We start from the raw sequence: 19,372 nt of genomic DNA on the forward strand, positions 1-19,372 counted from the left end.
CACTGTAAGGGGGGGGGGGCAGATGTATCATGTACATAGAGAGTTATGCTGTGTACACACAGTGAGAATTAATATTGCATTGAAATTGGGGGAATTGAGGCTAACATGTGCACTGCTGGTGGGGCAGATGTAACTTTTGTGCACTGCTGGTGGGGCAGATGTAACTTTTGCAGAGTGAATTAGATTTGGGTGGGGTTTTACTTCAAAGTGAGAAGGGGGGGGGGCAGATGTTTCATTACAGTTGAATACATTGTAGATGTACTATGCCATAAAGAACATGTAGATGCCATAAAGGTGGCCATACGAGTGAGATTTGGGCCCTTTTCATCCGATTGGGACACATCAGGACGAGAAAACGGCTCAAAAGTGTCAGATTGCACGTGTTATACTTCCGATTCCGATCCCGTGCACATTGGATTAGAGATTACAAGGGCTTCAATATAGATTTATCAGATCTGACAGCCTCTGGCAACCTTGGCTGGGTTTGCATATGATACATTGCATGCGAAATAACCACATATGGTGCATCGTATGCAATCCTGCTGTCCGGGAATTAAGGGAGATCGTATGTAACTTCTTCCCAAGTGTATAGGGGCCTTAAGGACAATGGTGGTGGCTAGTCCTACTCTCACTTAAGGGCCAGGTCCCATTGTAAATAACTGTAACTAAATTACTGGTCCCCACTTCTAAATAAATAGAGACAAGGTTGATAACTTCTACAGACAAAGCAAAATAAGGAGCAAATATTTATAAAATCGCAACCAGAATCACTAATCGATTTGCTTATTCTAGTTGGGTTCTGATAAAATGTGCATTATCTTCGATTCACTCTTTGCCAGAGAAGCCGTTACTGAGCAATGTCAGTAAATAATCTACAGTGTATCATGTAATGTGCAAAGATAGGAGAAAAATGTATTTGCATTTGTGAATATAGGTCCTTATTCTGGTTCACTTGCAAATACAAATTCCTTCTCAAATGTTCAAAACAATGTGCACTGCAGGTGGGGCAGATGTAACTTTTGCAGAGAGAATTAGATTTGGGTGGGGTTTTACTTCAAAGTGAGATCTATATTGCAGTGTAAAAATAAAGCAGTCAGTATTTTCCCTGCACAGAAACAAAATAACACCCAACTCTTATGGCGTGTACACACGGTGAGATCCCCTTGCTATTTGACTTAAGATTTGATTGCTATGCAATCTTTGCTACCTCTGTACTATTTACTTACAATTCATGCAATCTACATTCGATTTGCACTATATAGTCACGGCAGCGTACATCGGGATCACAAGGTAAAAATCTGTGCAATCTGCTTTCGATCTGCATTCGATCTGAATGCGATCTGCATAGTCAAAATCAATCTTAATTCTCCCTGTGTGTACACAGCATAACTCTTTATGTACATGATACATCTGCCCCCCCCCCCCCCCTTACAGTGCACATGGTTTGTAAATTTTAGAAGTAATTGAACCAGACTAAGGGCCGTAATTTGAACAATACCTTAGCTTGACACTATTGCTAAATTCATTATAACAGTTACACATACTGTATGTTTTTATGGCAGTGTCCTATAAGTAAAACTCTAAATTGTAATATTGTTTTCATGTTGCTTATGTTTTCAGGTGTAGTGGAAACCAAGCCGTACTGCAATGGACATGGCAATTACAGTACTGACACTTGTGGCTGTATTTGTGAGCCTGGATGGAAGGGACCCAACTGCACAGAAGCAGAATGTCCAGGAAACTGCAATAACAGAGGAACATGTGTGGATGGGAAATGTGTTTGCAGTCCAGGATACACGGGAGAGGACTGTAGTGAATTGTCTTGTCTGAATGACTGTAATGACCAGGGTAAATGTGTCAATGGCGTCTGTGTTTGCTTCGATGGCTTTGGTGGAGAAGACTGTAACGAAGAGATTTGTCCCGTGCCTTGCAGTGAGCACGGGAAGTGTGTGAATGGGCGTTGCGTGTGTGATGAAAATTTTGTCGGAGTCGACTGCGGTGAACCAATGTGTCCAAATAACTGCAACAATCGTGGCCGTTGTGTGGATAATGAGTGCGTCTGTGATGAACCTTACACAGGAGAGGACTGCAGTGAGTTGATTTGCCCCAACGACTGCTATGACCGGGGTCGCTGTGTAGATGGTGTGTGTTTCTGTGAAGAAGGGTTCACCGGAGAGGACTGTAGTGAACTTGCCTGTCCAAACAACTGCAATAACAATGGCGTGTGTGTCAACGGACTGTGTGTGTGTAACATAGGCTTTACAGGGGATGACTGCAGCGAACTGAGTTGTCCAAACAACTGTAACAATCAGGGGCGCTGTGTGAATGGCGTGTGCGTTTGTAAAGAGGAATACAAAGGAGAAGACTGCGGTGAACTCAGATGCCCAAATGACTGTAACAACAGAGGCAAGTGTGTTAATGGGCAATGTGTGTGTGACTTAGAGTACACTGGAAATGACTGTGGGGAACTGAGATGTCCCAATGATTGCAGCAACAAAGGAAAGTGTGTCAATGGGCAGTGTGTTTGTGATGAAGGCTTTAAGGGCTTGGACTGTAGTGAGTTGAGATGTCCCAACGACTGTATAGACAGGGGGCAGTGTGTTAATGGGCAGTGTGTGTGTGATGAGGGATTTATGGGTTTGGACTGCAGTGAGTTGAGATGTCCCAATGACTGTAACAATAGGGGGCGCTGTGTTAATGGACAGTGTGTGTGCGATGAGGGATTTATGGGAGAAGACTGTTCAGAACTGAGATGCCCAGATGACTGCAACCACAGAGGTCGCTGTGTCAATGGGAAATGTATATGTGACAATTTATTTATGGGCGATAACTGCGGTGAATTGCGTTGTCCTGATGACTGCAACAACAGAGGGAAGTGTGTTGATGGACAGTGTGTGTGCAATGAAGGATTCACGGGAGACAATTGTGGCGAACGGACCTGCTTTCAAAACTGCAATAACCAAGGTCGTTGCGTAGACGGACAGTGCATTTGTGATGAAGGCTTCATCGGAGATTTCTGTCTGGAAGGTAAGTCCGAATGTGGGTCAATCACAATGTATTTAGCTTTTACGCAAAATAATCTCAACTCTTTATTCCATCAAAGTTTCGTTAATTGGACTACAGTTTTGTGGCATAATGTGCATGCTTCTAGCTAAACGGCACAGTAGAAATTTCACACCAAGCCACTAGCGTTTGAGGACTGGATCATATTATGAAACAGTGATGACAAAAATCTCTGGACCATAACTTGACCACCAGCTTTGCAGAGGTCTAACCAATTACACAATAGACGTTGAATTGCAATGTCCCACATCTGTTTTCATTTTCTTAAGGCAATGCTAGTTCTGTACAGAACAGTGAAATATCTTTAGTTTTAGTAAGATCAAAGATATATCGTCAGGATAAATGCACAGTTCAGTCTTAAAGTAAAGTGTGGAAAATACATGACTTTAACATGTGCCTCCAAATTTAAAAAAATGCACATTTTAATATTGGATCATTTCCAGACACTAGTAACAATGACTTTTGTGCAGTGGTCGCTCGATATTCTTCAAGGTCTACTGTTAGTTTCCGCAGCCTGACCCCACAGCATGCCCCACCATCGCACCGTCACCATTGTTGGCAGAGCTCTTGCACACTAACTTCTATAGTCTGCATCCTGCGTAGTCCATAGAGGAACCCTACGACTGGTGGGGGTTAAATTGAGCATACGCAATCGTGCCCCTGTCTCTTCCCTGTGACTTGTAAGGACTGCATCTTCTGCAGTCTCTGTTCTGCTGCTGTTGGCAGTATATTATTTTTACTGGGGGGGCTGCAGCCGCCACTGCTCTTGTGCATTTGCGGATTTGCATTTAGCCAGCCCTTAACATATTTTTTATTCTAAAGCTGTAGGTTTCCCATCACTGACTGAATTCTTCTGGATAGTTGATATATTGTACATTGGTATGGGGGTCAGTTGTTGCTAAGGAAACTTGTAATATTCAAATTGTAAAGTAAAGACTACTCAAAATTCTGTGTCTTGATCTGCATATATACAAACCATAGGTGTCTGTACCAGCTTGTACGGACTTGTAATTACTCTACATTGCCTGTATTGTTATCTGTACTTTTTTAGTCTTCTTTGTCTTTTTTAAACCAATATCAGATATACCTGTAAGTTACCTCACACTTGAATGTACCCTTATAATGAACACATTATGTATTCTCCACTCAGTGTGTGGTCACCAGTGGCGTAGCTAGAAATTTTTCAAAAAATATTCCAGTGCCGCCCCCCCCCCCCCCCCAAGAATGGGCGAAGTGATTGACTATGGGCACCGAGGCGAACCAGGCAGCAGTGAGTGCTGAGCATATGCATGGGGTGGGGACTCACTCATTAAATATACACTGCGCTAGGTCCCCACTCATTAGATATGCACAGAGCAGGACCAGATCAGCGATCACTGCTCCTCGGTCATCTGTCAGTTCAGCCAGCGGCGCCCACCACAGACCCTGCTGGTGCCACTCCCCCAAGCCACCACAGGGTCTGCCACATATGTAGCTACGCCACTGGTGGTCAAGCCTATGTAAAAGTCCTACTAACAGTGAATGTATTTTGCGGCCACCCAGAGCATAAACATGTGTGTAGCAATTTCTGAAATTCATTTTGGCACTTATTTATTAGCAGATTTACACCTTAATGTTAATTGTAATAGTATTGATGTGTTTAATGAGTCTAATACTTTTTATTATTTATCTTAAGCTTTGATAATACGTAAAAATCTGCGCTTGTGTATCTTCCCCACAGTATCACCGCCAGAAGACTTAGTTGTGACAGATGTGACCACAAAAACCATGAACCTCGAATGGGCCAACAAGCTCAAAGTCTCTGGATATCTTATCACATATGTTCCAACCAGTGTTGGAGGCTTGGAATTTGACTTTAGAGTTCCTGGGGACCAAACAACAGCCACTATTAGAGAATTGGAGCCTGGAGTAGAATACTTTGTCCGCGTCTATGCCATCCTTAAAGACCAGAAGAGTATCCCTGTTAGTGCCAGAGTTGCAACACGTAAGTATCATCTTGTTCTTACTCTCACTAAGAAACACAGAAGCAAATGTTCAGGTGGACTCACAAACTAAAGACGGAATCAGGATCATCAATCTAGATAGAACAATGAGCATGCACACAGCGGTTGTGTGTTTGGCTGTGTATGATTTTGACTATGCAATTTCCTTGAACCCCCTGGAGCCCAGAACCATACAATATTGACTATATTTTCTTGAAATTTTGAATATATTTACTTGAGACGTTGACTATATTTACTTGAGATTTTGGCTGCAACGATTATATAGCATAGTCAACATTGGCCGATTGGCCGATCCCACAGGGGAACGCATTGGCATCGCAAGCTAGTCTATACACACCGTGTGTATGCACCTAAAGACAGCCAGAGACCAGACAGGGCTTCAGAATAAACAGATATGATCATACATAGAAGAGAAAGGCGGAGAGTCCTGTATGGGGCAAAGTGTCAAATCTCAGTGTTTACGTTGTACTTGTGGGTAGGAATCATGACAATGGAGGATGTAAAATAATTGGGAATGAAGCCCCATACACACTATAAGATAAAGTGAAAGACATCTTTCAGAAAGCCCTTTGTAAAAGATATCTTTCACTTTATCTAAAGGTGTGTACACTCAATATCGTTAATGATGCGTCATTATTGACCCCCTCCCTCATCCAGCATGTTCCGGCTAGGGTGGTCCCCGTTAACGATGGCTATGCTGCAGAAGCAGCACAGCCATTTTTCACCCCCATGCACCCCTCATCGTTACTTCAAAGCTGGCATCGGCAAGTGTGTTTGCCCTTGTCAATGCCAACACCTCCCACTGGGTCCCTGGTGCCACTGATATTGGTGTTGCCGGGACCACCTAATGTGTATGGGGCTTCTTAGCAGAAAAGTTGATCACAGCAAGGAAATAAAACTGAAAAAGGTTCCAAAATGTATTAGATTGCATCCAAATGTTTTAGATTGGATACTGCAACCGCTGGCACAATTTTGGTAAATTAAAGTGGCGATAGGTGGCGATAATTTTAAAGGTAAACTTAGGCTCGCTACCTATATAGGTTTGTGTCCGTCCATACCACCACACATCAGATTACTGAGGGTTTAATGTTTTAAGGATTGAAAACATTCTCTCTGTAAAGCGATGCGCACTATGTTGGCAACAAACAAAAGTTTAAATCATTTGCAGGTATGTGCAGACTTGCAAATGTGCTATTTCATTTGTCACATTGGCCCTTATTCTGATCGGTGCGGCCGGATCCGATTATGCGGCCAGGACCGTGCGTGCGAAACCCCGCCTTCCATACGGATCGCCAACTCCGTCCGTACACGGTAAGAAGCTGGCCGTATTTTTCACGGAATACGCCTCCTCCATCTAAGGGAACCTCCCCCATCATTCGATGGTCGCAGACCATCGAATGCAGGACCGAGTGCTCCACCAGCACCCGCAACCTCAGACCACACAGACATTTCTCCGTGCAAAAGCAGGGATCTGGGCGGGCAGCTGACATCCGGCGATGTCATATGTCCGCCCCCTACACGTGCGTCATGGCCACATTACCATACGTACGCCCAGCGTTTGCATGGGAACGCCCATGAAACGCGGGGCGTATGCATATGGTAATGAGCCCAAATAGCCCTTCACGCCCCTCTCCACCCCCTGTTCGGAGTGTTCACATATCATGCGGGATTTGGCCGTACGCCCCGCTCGCACATGCGCAGAGACGCCTCTGCACATGCGCAGACTCAAAACATCGGCGGGCCGAACGCATGCGGAAATATACGCACCAACCAGAATAAGGGCCATTGTAACTGTTTATTATGGGTTTTTTTTTTTTTCATGAAAATGTCACTTTAGTGCTTAATAATATATAAGTGATAATTTTAACCATAAGTACCCACAACTAAACCAACATGTTCTGTTTTTTATAGACCTGCCCACCACAGATGATCTGAGATTTAAATCTGTGAAGGAAACATTTGTTGAGGTGGAGTGGGAACCACTTGATATCTCCTTTGATACTTGGAATCTTATCTTCCAGAACACGGTAAGCAAAGCAAATGCCATAGTTGTTCTTTAGGGAATGTTTGAGAATGAAGCACAGTGCAGCTGTCCCGTTAATGTATTTTGCTTTTGAAGACATCGTAAACATATTCATAATAAATACTAGCTTGGTTTTCATGAGTTAGAATAGCTAACGTCTCTACATTTTGTTATCTTTCTCGTTTTCTTCATTAGTTGGGTATACAATTTCCTGTTTACTGTACATATGGTATGGATAGAACAATCTTTAGCCAATCAGCACATTGGAATGTTCATTTGCATACAGTGTTTGTATATATCTGCCAAACTGTTGATCATATATCAGCCTTTTGATCGAACGGCCTAACGTTCAGTATGTATCCAGCATTCGGATGTGGCGGTATGAGACTGGAACTCTATGATCTTAAGAGTAGAAATGTCACATCTGGTGCGAAGAAGGGGCAGGATTATAGAGTGAGTGTAGACTGTTATAAACAAAGGAAAAAAAATACCCAGCACTTGCTATGTTTCGCAAATTGTTTAAAATTAAGAATACATGTATATGACGGTTTCTTTCAAATAAAAAAACATATTTATTATACAATTAATAGGACATATAAAAATCAATAAAAAAATGACAAAAAAAATGAGTATTAGCGATATTACCCTATGACACAATATGTGATACTTCTATATCCAGTATGCGATTGGTGATGGACGTCTCTAGTATTATTGCAACAAAAGTTGTTTTACCTGGTGGCCGAATCGCAGAGGTATAAAGCTGTAACCACAGATGAGTTCTGGATACTTGTCCGGTAAACCTGGGTGGTTGCTTGGATTTGTGCCGCTGGTCAGGTCCACTTTAAATGCTTGAGATGGAAAATAACCATATTAGAGGAGGCAAGTCCTTGACCCAGTGAAGATGATTAAATAGGCAATCCCCAGGAGTAATAAAGATGTCAACAGTTATCCTTTCTCTTGACACCTTTATTACTCCTGAGGATTGCCTATTTAATCATCTTCACTGGGTCAAGGACTTGCCTTCTCTTATATGGCAAATTTACATCTCAAGCATTTAAAGTGGACCTGACCAGCGGCACTAATCCAAGCAACCACCCAGGGTTACCGGACAAGTATCCAGAACTCATCTGTGGTTACAGATTTCCATCTCTGGGATTCTGCCCCCTGGTAAAACAACTTTTGCTGCTATAATACTAGAGACGTCCAGTCCTCACCAATCGCATACTGGATATAGGAGTATCAAAAATTGTGTCATTGGGTAATATGGTGGGTCTTCAGAACCTTTTTGGAAGTTTAATAGAGTGGTGAAGAGTATGATAGGGAGAGAAGTCCATAGATAGGAAGCGATTGTATTCATATTCTATAGTTATAAATAATACAAAGGCACACTGATATCTGTTATCATTTTTTAAATTAAGCTTTGCTTCAGTAGTAACGTTCCACTCCTCACCCCTCCACCTACCATCGCCTTCTCTTAAAGCAATACTGAATTCCGTGGAGATCAAAGGCGTACTTCTCAACTGTCCCATCATCATACCAGCATTCTGGAAGTTGGCATGATGGAACAGGCCCTACAAGTTGGGGCTGTCCCAGCTAATTTGAGAAAAGTATAGGTATGCCCTTCTACAACAGTCAACTAATATCCAGCCCTTAATTGCTGATAATTTCCTAGATGTGAATGAATCCCTCAAACAGCATTTCATTTCATCAAAAGCACCTACAGTAGGTGTACAATAATGTGCTATGGCAATTGGCAATGGCAATTTCTACTCTACATAAGGAATTGAGCAGGAAGTCTATATTGTACTTCAGCAGTGGAGCTTGTGGACTCTTGATTGAAAGTGCTTAACATACACAAAAAAATGTAAATGTGTCATAGTGACACCTCCAAGATCTCTCACTGTCATGACTAATCCCAGCCTTAAAAAAGCTGAACATAGGGCTTTATAAGATAAACGGAAATGTAATGTTAATTGAAAGGCATATTGGGTACATTTTTCTGACATACGTGTGCAATACAAAGTTGCACCTCAAGCAAGTCTTTTCAGCTGTTAGTCAGCCTGAAACGACTCTGTAACATGAGCACCTCAGGCCTGGATTTCTCACAAGGCAACCAAGGCACCAGTCTACGGCCCCATGTGTCCTAATGGGACCTTAAATGGGCCTCAGTTAGCAATCCGGCCTCTTCAAAATATTCCCAGTGACATCATGCGTGAATACTGCATGATGTCATGATATCACACAGACTTGCCCATAATCCCATAATCAGCAGCTTTATTTATTCACAACCCGGCCGCTGTTTGACTGACAGGAAGTCGCCATTAGGGGATGGACACCGGCCATTTTCTGGGAGTGTCAGGGAAAAAGCAGGCGTGCCCAAACATTTTCTCAGAGGGCATTTGACGTCATTTATAAGCCTATTTCTATCACAGACCTGTGAAAGGGTCAGGGTTACAAACAAACTATACAGACTGGAAAAATCATTTGATGGTGAGTTGGCTGTGGATTTGCAGCTGTGCGATGATCAGTGCAGGGCCACCACTAGAAATTTTGGGGCCCGGGACTGACCTACAGTCCGGGCCCCCAACAGCACAGCACCATATCTCTGCCGCCCCCCCCCCCCGCGCCTGCCCCCGCCTGCTAGCACCCTGCCTCCCCTACCCTGTCCCAATTAAGATTACTTACCATCACCCGCTGCAACGTCCTCCGGCTCCTTCAGCCTCCACGGTCCAGAGCGCACACTGCACAGTGCAGCCTGCAGAGCGCTGAGTCCCTCTGTGTTCTAGGCTCGGCGCTCTGCAGGCTGCACTGTGTATTGTGCGTGCCTGGCGCCAGCACGGGGGAGGCTGTGTGCGGGTGCGGGGGGAGGCTGTGGGCAGCTGCCCGGGCCCCTCCAGAGGCCGGGGCTCGGGACAGCTGTACCCAGGGCACCCCCCTGTTGGCGGCCCTGGATCAGTGATATTTCGCAAGCCATTCGCACACATACACATGGCGGGATGACACTCTGGCGGGGTAGCGGCTATGTGATTGCAGGATGCTGCAATTTCACACAGCAGGGAAGCTGTACTGAAGATGATGTAGTCTGTGAGACTGCACTGGCCTCACTGTGATTGGCAGTGACTTCCTATTGGAAGTCTGACCTGCCAGTCACAAAGGCAGTCCCATTCGCAGGTGTTCCCTCCCTCCGCGACTCCTCTCTACGGGCTGCCAATCGAAATCTGGCTAGGTCCCGGTGCCTGTCATCAGTTTTATACAGGCGCCGGGACCATGATTTCCCTTCTATGGGCAGTTGCCGAAGCAGACCATAGAAGCTGGCGGCATGTGAAGTACAGAGGTATGTCATCATAGTACAGGCGCCGGGAATGCTCTGTGTGGTGGAGACCAGAAGGAGGAGCAGCGGCGTCAGCGGCAGTGGTGGTGGGGGTGCCTGCAACATGGCCAGTGGCAGCCCCCCTCCTGCCAAAAGGTACGAGCACCAGGAGGTCTAGATCCTTCTCTGGAGCACCTTGGCCCTAAACTAAACTGTCTGAAAATGAGTGAAAACAAAATTTTTTGATGGATATATTGTTAAGTTTAGAAACTACCAAACACTCTTTGAAATTATTATGTTGTCAAATACTTGACTTTACTTGTTCTTTAACAATCATTTCATTACCACTGTGGGCACCTTAAAACTACACAGGTACTTGAAAAAAAAATATCAATTGTAAAATTCATACGAGAAACCTAGAAATGCCTCAGGTCTAAACCATTTTCAATTTGGTTCTCCAGCTGTTCTTAAATGGGGGTGAATCAGTTCACTTTCCATTTTATTTTCAAAGAAAATAAATGTCGTTTTCCGCAATCTGTTTTTTTCCTGCCAGAGATATTGCATTCTGCATTTTCGAAAATGTATATTGTATTTTTTTATCATTCATTTTGTTATTATTTTTGTTTCACATTATTATGTTTTTTTGTGTGTGTTTTATTGCAGAAAAAACTAAACGGAGAGATAAGCACTAGCTTGGAAAAATCTGTAACGTCTTATGTGCAACATGGGCTGGCACCAGGGGAGACGTACGAAGTGTCTATACAAGTTGTGAAGAACAATACACAAGGACCGGCTTTAACCAAGATCACCACCACAAGTAAAGTTGGCATATTAACCCATGTACTCCGCACAGATTTAGGAATTTAATCCCCAGATTGATTTTAAAACCAATCTGTACTGTTGCAGGAAAACACGAAGGGCTAGCTCTATTTCACAACAAATAACTTTCAACTTAGTGGTGCCAACATGTGCCCCTATAGAGTTCAGGAGTAAATGGCTCATTGTAAGACAGTCTCTGCTCCATATTTACAGGAATAGGATATTCCTGTAAATACGATGTGCCTTTTCTACATATATTCTAGTGTGAAGCTTGCTCCATTGTAGTTCATACTAACCAGTATGTACATAAATGGGTGTGGTATAGCTCACAGAAAATGTCTAGGACGACCCAAAAAAGTCGACACAGGCAAAAAAGCAACACACAAAAAAAAAAGTTGACACATGAAAAGGTTGACATGGATTTTCATGTTTGTTCGATGTCAATGGCAACATCTGAGCATGTGGACACGCCAGATCCCCTCACATGGCTCACTTCACTCACCGTGCTTCAGCCCAATCATCTGGATGGCACTGCCATGTCGACATATTGTTTGTGTCAACCTTTTTATCGTGTCAACCATATGTATACCGACCTTAGGGCTCGACCCATCAACTGTTGACCTATAGATGGAGCCATTCTCATCTATCCCTTTAATAAGATTAGGTGAGCCAGACCTTACCGAATGCGGTAAGACGCCGACCGAACTGACCACGAGTGTTTCGTGTGAACACCTCCTCCATCTGTGGGAACCTCCCCCATCCTCCGATGGTCGCCGACCATCGAATGCTGGACCGAGGGGTCAGACAGCACCGGGTGCTCCAGACCACTCTGACATTTTTCTGAATGAAAGCCGGGATATGGGGGGGGGGGGGGGGGGGTAGCTGGCATCCAGCTATGTCAGCTGTCCGCACCCCACATGTGCATCACGGCCGGATTACCATACGTATGCCCAGCATTTTCATGGAAACGCCCATGCAACACGGGGCGTACGCATATGGTAATGAGCCCAAACAGCCCTTCACATCCCTCTCCACCCCCTGCTCGGATGGTTCCCTACGATCATTTTCTGCACGGACCTCACGCTGTGTTCGTACGTGTGAGGCGTTCGCACATGCACAGATACGCCTTCGCACATGCGCAAACATTCGGAGCCATACGACTCAATCAGAAAAAGAGCCTATATCCTTTTAGGCCCATTTGTGTCACTTTGTTGCATGCCTGCAAATAAGTGTATTTTGAGTTTCTCCCTGAATATTGCACAGTACATCTCCCGTGTTAGGGAAACTAACAGTGCAAACTGCAGTCATTATTATTTTCATTTTTAATTGCAGTCTGGTCCAATTAATAAATCTCCAAGCAGCATAGTCTTTTTTAGTGCTGCCATGTAGGTGACCAAAACCTTCAAATGACACTTACCCTATACCCAGTGGGCTACAGTACAGCATATTTTACAATCCATATAACTGTGGGCAGCCACATCAGTGTGTGGAAGTGTGTGGTTGACACCACTCCTGGGTGACACCACAATACGTGTTCCTCCTCAGCCAGGTACTCCATGTGACATTATAGCTTAGAGCACAGGTTTTTGTCACTGATGAGGAGCGTCTTCAGCGGCAGTCTAGCGTCTCCAGGAATGTGGGCCCTCTCCTCTCTTAAAATGCCCCTGAATTGCATGCTTCAGACACGATTGGTGTCATACTGTCGTATATGCTACAAGACGCCTTTCATTTACTTGTAACAATTTCTTATACAGAGCAATACAGTCGTTCCTGTTATGCTTTGCAATTAGAAAGAGGGATAAAACAAACCGGGCAGTTACAGTCAGTCACCTGGTAGGAGGGCCCTGCTCACTATCTTGCAATCTACAGGGATCACTCTAGATCAATCTTATGCTATAAAAAGAAAAATAATTAAGTGAAAATGATATATCGCTACTGGGGGAATATTCCTTCCCACATTATGTCTGACCAATGGTCTTTGGGACAAAGAGCTCAGTGTTAGAACCGTAGGCCTGAGTGGAAATGAAAACACATAATTATGAGCGCCAATGGAGAGGGTGGTGAATACTTAAGTCAAGCCAGCTGCCTTGTCACCCAATGTAAAAATATCAATCATGACCTATTTCTCTCCACCGTTGGACACATTCCTGTTAATCAGACTAAACACGAACATGTCTGCTCCCCCATAGCTGCAGAGACTTGTGAATGAAAATGAATGCTATAAATCAATACATCTTTAGGACCCTTAGTGAGAGCGACGGTGGGGGGGAAACCACATAAACGATCCCTGGGAAATCCATCATCTTTTATGGCACTGTGTTGCAAAACTCCTTCCCTCAATTCCCCATGCTCGGCTGAAGGCATCCCTGACAGACCCATGTACATAAATCTGAAGAAAAACAGAAGTTTGCTATAAAACTTTAACATGAAACTGATCGCTGTTAAAGACAGGAAAGCAATAAATCTATCTCTACAAACATATATAGACATTACATTCATTTGCTAATGATATTCTTTGCCGTATTCTTCTGATACTAATATTTTTTTGTCGCTAGACGACAGTATTCCGTAATCCTCTAGATGCAGAGGGCCGCAGCAGCAAGCTCTGCACAGCCAGGTTCCGTATGTGCTAGAACACAGCTTTCGCTGTTTGTTTTTTTGTCATGTACAAACGGAATAATCAATGGCTGATGCTGCTTTTCTCCCACACAGTCCCTGAAACAAATATTCTGCTAAACAAGCCATCAACCAGACATTGTTCTGCCACAGGAGGGAATATAGAACATCTATAGAATATCAAATAATTATACTTTGTTACCGATATTTGGAACACCACAGAAAGAACGTTGCTGTATATATTTTGTTTATTTATTAACAGTTATTTATATAGCGCATTCATATTCTGCAGCGCATTACAGAGAATATTTGAACAGTCACATCAGTCCCTGCCCCAGTGGAGCTTACACTCTATATTCCCTACCACATGTACACGCACAGACAGACATTCTAGGGTTAATTTTGTTGGGAGCCAATTAGCCTACCGGTATATTTTTGGATTGTCGGATGAATCCGGAGTGCCCGGAGGAAACCCATGCAAGTACGGGGAGAATATACAAACTCTACACAGTTAGGGCCATGGTGGGATTAGAACCCATGACCTCAGCGCTATGAGGCAGCAATGCTAACCATTACACCATCCGTGCTGAATATTATATTCGACAATTGTTTATGAAATACCAAATTTGAGATACAAATAAGCCGATGCTGGTCTGCTGAGAGAGATAAAGAGATAGAGGCTCATTTTCGATGGATACCCACAGATATTACTCAAATGTACGTCGGAAACGTAGCATTTGATAGCAAATATGTACCAATTTGGCTCATGTAATCTGCCCTTTTTAAAATCCTTTTGTTAACCTCAGACCTATTTGGTTTAATAAAATTAAGGCACCACTGCAGATGCTGTATCTGTATCACTGTAGCCTATGAGCTTCAGTTTGGGACCATGGGGCTTATTCTAGTTCACTCTTTCTGACAAAATCCTTCTTAGATGGACAAACCCATGTGCACTGCAGGGGGGCAGATGTAAAATGTGCATGGAGAAATAGATTTGGGTGAGTTATTTTGTTTCTGTGCAGGGTAAATACTGACTGCTTTATTTTTACACTGCAAAATAGATCTCACTTTAAAGTAAAACCCCACCCACATCTAATTCTCTCTGCACAAGTTACATCTGCCCCACCTGCAGTGCACATGGTTTTGTCCATCTAAGAAGGAATTTGTCAGAAAGAGTGAACTAGAATAAGGCCCCATGTCCAGTAATGGCCATCAAACCGCACATGTGCAGTAGCAAGCAAGAGTCCCAAAGTGACTGCTAATGCGATCATTTCTCACATCGTAGGGACGGGTTCGTTTTTAGTCAGAGCCCTCCCATCTGACTGGTAACAGACGAGATAATCAGCGGTATTAGGGAAGCAGGGTAATATCGCACATTAACAGAGGAAATCAGTAGAGCGAGCATTTTAATTGCTACAAATAATTTGAAATCGGCGTGACTCCAAGACTGTTCTGACTTACCGACATTGAACCGTGAATCATGAGTAAAAGGAAGCAGGTGTTGGCACACATTGTCATTTAGTTTTGCTGGCTTTGCAGACAAAATGTTGCCTCAGTTATTCCCATTCCAACCCCAAACCTACCACACGAGCAGAAGGAATTGACAGGCACGTTTTTTGCTCTATTTTTAAACTAGGAATTCAGCAAAACTGCATTTCTCAATAATGTTGCTAAGTTTCAGCAAAAGCAGAACTCGGAGACTGCATCACACCTGAATGCAAATGCAGCTTATTCCATTATGTACTTTGACTTTAGCCACAATTTCACTCTGCACAAGGAGCCTTCACTCAATTTTCTACACAGGGAGCAGCCACCTCCTCCTACCGCCTTCAAAAAGCTGCAGACTGTCAATCATTTATTTCAACATTTCAAACACCATCCTGATTTATGTCAAATACACACTGTAAATACGAAAATGTGTATAAACCCTTGATGGCTAACCTTGACACTCCAGATGTTGTTGAACTACAAATCCCAGCATGCTCTGCATCAGATTTAGCATGGCCAAATAGCAAAACTGAAAGCAGAGCATGCTGGAATGTGTAGTTCAACAACAGTTGGAGTGTCAAGGTTAGCCAACAAGGGTATAAACCCTAGTTTTAGTCGTTGTGCATAATATTTTTAACTATTCAAAATGAGTGCTTTATATAGCATCAAATACATTGGCCCTTTTAACCTCTACTGTTTGACAGACACCATCAAATGATAACCTATCAGGTGTTTGTTTATCTCTTGCAGGATTGGATGCCCCAAGTGAAGTTGATGTGAAAGATGTAACGGATACTTCTTCTTTAATAACATGGGTTAAACCTATGGCTGAAATCGATGGAGTTTCTTTAACCTACGGAACAGGAAATGAGCCCAGGACTACAGTGGAACTTTCTGAAGATGAAAACCAATATTCGATGAGTAACCTACGACCGGACACAGAGTATGAAGTCATCTTAATATCGCGACGGGGAGAAATGACAAGTTCTCCGGTATCAGAAACCTTTACAACAGGTATTCAAGATACAATCTATGTTTTCTTCTGTCAGTCAGTAGAGATACATGAGATTAAACATTACACAAATTTCATTGTGCCACATTTTTTTCTATATCATTAGTGAACTTCTGTGAATGTTTCTTGACGAGAGTCTTCCAAAAAAAAAAAAAAATACTGCCTTCAATTTGTGCTGGAATATGACAGTTTGCTGTCATAATACTGAAGTTTGCAACACAAATGAACCTTAATTTAATGCCATTATAATATATACAGTATCACCTCTTGACAATTCTTAGTGCTGTGTCAAAGGACAGTATTCAATGAGGCCAATTTGCCATGTTTCATGGCGAAATTGTGCTATTTTCACTTTGGAAGGTGATTTTTTGTGTCAGAAAGTGAATCACCCTATTCAACGTGCACTTTTCGCCGACGGCGAACAGTGAATGATGGACAATTCGCTGTCTGATAGTCTCCGCAATTCTCTGTGGTTTTTCAATGGGTTTTTCAACGTGATTCGCCGTGAGTGTATTCAATGAGAACATGGTGAATTGCTTTCTAAGTGATTTTCGCCGTGTGTCACCGTGTAGCAATCGCCATCTTTTCATGGTGAAGTGGAATGTGAACTTTTAAAATAATGTTTTTTTTTTTTTATTTGGTGTAAAAAAAATCAGGAATTTTATTCTGTGAAGGGGCATGCTATTTGTATTCATGTTCTTACATCACATGAATATATATTTAATAAATATATATATATATATATATATATTTTACACATAACAGCCAGCAGGGGGCTGGGAGCCGAGAGCCGCTCATTTCATATTCATATATTCACTGCTCCAGATCATTACATATGCACAATCGGAAGCAGTGTTAGCGGCTCCTACCCGGTCCCCTGCTGGCTCTCCCGGGGGGCAGCTTGTGCTGCCTATGTCCCTGGGAGCTCTCCTACCCCCCACATACATTCTGTGGCAGGCAGGGAGACTTCCATCTCCCTGCCTGCCGCCGTACCCCAGCTCCCTGCTGCGTCCGCCGCAGGGGATAACATTCGCCGTCAGGGGCAGCGAGCCCCTGCGGCATTGAATAGTGTGTCAGCGAGGGCTCCAGCCCTCCGGAACACGGCGACTGTGCAGCGAATCCTAAACAGTATTCGCTGCACATTGCGATTATGGTAATTGAATACTGCCCTAATAATCAAACCAAAGTTTCCCTCTCAACGTAAGCATCTAAATTAAAGCTCAAATGATTTAATTAGTCGGTTAATGCAAGTACGTGCAATCAAATAAAAAGTTAATAAATATACAACTAATGTAAAAATAATACATTACTTCAAAATTATCCCCATAGGAATATGACATATATTATAAAGTAGCCTCTTGTGGTGTGAAAATACAGATGGTAAAATTATATAATATATAGTCTAATTAGCTCTGTCGGGGCAATTTAATTACAATAAGTACTGTATGCAGTCAATCATTTTTTTTAATGTATGGAATATATTAAAACTAATATTAATTATGCAGTACAGTAAATCCTATGTATTTATCCTTATTTGTACATGGCAATTGCACCAGTCTCTGCGTCAGTGGAGATTATGCTCTGGGGGTTCAGATTCTGAATTGAATAATCACCAGCGGCCAGCCTATGCTGCCAGAATGGGGCATGCACGAGATACTCATGCGCCCAACTCACATCCTTGTCTGCCGGTCCGCCCACCCCCCTTCCGCCATTGCCCACCAGCTGGTGAGCACTCGGTATGAAATAGAGCAGCTCTATCTGTAAATTAAAATAACTATGTCGACACCACAGTCTTGAGAGTTATTATGTCAACACTGTTGATATGTCGGCATTGAGTATGTTAGCATCTCCAGAATGTCCTCATGTTCCCAAGGTTGATATGTGTCAATATTCTGCAAAAGGGCTAGGATTAAGCAACAGTGGAAGGGTTGGGTTAAGGCTGTGGGAGGGGAAGCTAAGCTTAGGCAAAAAGGGGAGATTCTAAAGTGTTGATACTCACTGCCAGATCCATTGCAAAATCCACCTGAAGTCATTAAGATGTCATTGTCGGACCTGGAAGCATTGAGATATCAACAATGGGTGTACTTTGTACAGTGCACATGGGTTTGTGGGTCCAGCGTGTGCGGTGCACACAAGCCCTTGGGTCCAGGTGGCCCACACAAAGCTGTATGTTGACATTATGATCATGTTGGTTCTCATGTCAACATTATGAATAATACAGGTATGTTGATAATGATTAATGATAAATGTCAACAAAATATATCATGTCTGTACATACATTCTTGCGAAATTTAATTTAACATCCATCTGGACATTTTTGCCGAATACTGTATTTTCTGCTTGATAGAAAGTAGAGCTGCTCATTACCAAGTACAACAGAAAGGCAAAACAATCTGTGGCACATTATTCATCAGTATTTATAGTAGGATTAATTTAGTAACAACTAAACAAAAATGAAGCTTAAAATTGAGTTTCCGCAAAATGATTTACTAAAGAGTTTCACATGAATAAAATGTTTGATCAATATAAGATTAAAAAAGAGAATATTATATATAAATATAATATTGTACTGAGAACTGGTTTTGCGACTTGTGTAGTTTGATTCTGTTTCTTATACTGTCTTGTTCACCCAATATTATTATCTGTGGTATGTATGGAGCTGCAGATCACTTGTGGCACTGACGGCGGGGAGTCGCTGATTAAGTGTGGGGGCCGGGGGTCTGCGGAGTTATTGTTGGGCTGCCGCCTGCCGCCGCATCTGTGGCCGGGAGTCGGGGCATGCAGATCTACAAGTCTGCATCCCGGCGCTCCTCATGGTTCCTTATGAAAAATATCCCTCACAAAATGGCCAACCCTTTACAGCAGACAGTTTTTGAGAATGCTAGAGGAGGTGGCGGTGGCCTCCTCTAGCATCCTTAAAAACAGTATGCTGTTAGGGGGTGGCCATTTTTTGAGGGACATTTTTCTGGCTGGGGGGGGGGGGGGGGGGGCACAAAATTTGTTGTTATGCCACTGATAACAGCTACTTTTTTCCAGTC

The 19,372-nt window shown here is 43.1% G+C and overlaps 1 protein-coding gene across 5 annotated transcripts in view; it reads left to right on the plus strand.

Annotated features, from left to right (window-relative positions):
- Positions 1 to 19,372, plus strand: part of TNC (tenascin C) — a 108,294-nt gene that overhangs the window by 36,985 nt on the left and 51,937 nt on the right. For all 5 annotated transcript variants that reach the window (XM_083161038.1, XM_083161037.1, XM_083161039.1 and 2 more), the window contains 5 exons: positions 1,621 to 3,027; positions 4,784 to 5,047; positions 6,978 to 7,093; positions 11,063 to 11,216; positions 16,073 to 16,336. In XM_083161038.1, coding sequence (XP_083017164.1) covers positions 1,621 to 3,027; positions 4,784 to 5,047; positions 6,978 to 7,093; positions 11,063 to 11,216; positions 16,073 to 16,336 — 2,205 coding nt within the window. The remainder of the gene's footprint in view (positions 1 to 1,620; positions 3,028 to 4,783; positions 5,048 to 6,977; positions 7,094 to 11,062; positions 11,217 to 16,072; positions 16,337 to 19,372) is intronic.

Source organism: Crinia signifera, chromosome 9 (assembly GCF_055691185.1).
Source record: "Crinia signifera chromosome 9, ASM5569118v1, whole genome shotgun sequence".
Lineage (NCBI taxonomy): Eukaryota > Metazoa > Chordata > Amphibia > Anura > Myobatrachidae > Crinia > Crinia signifera.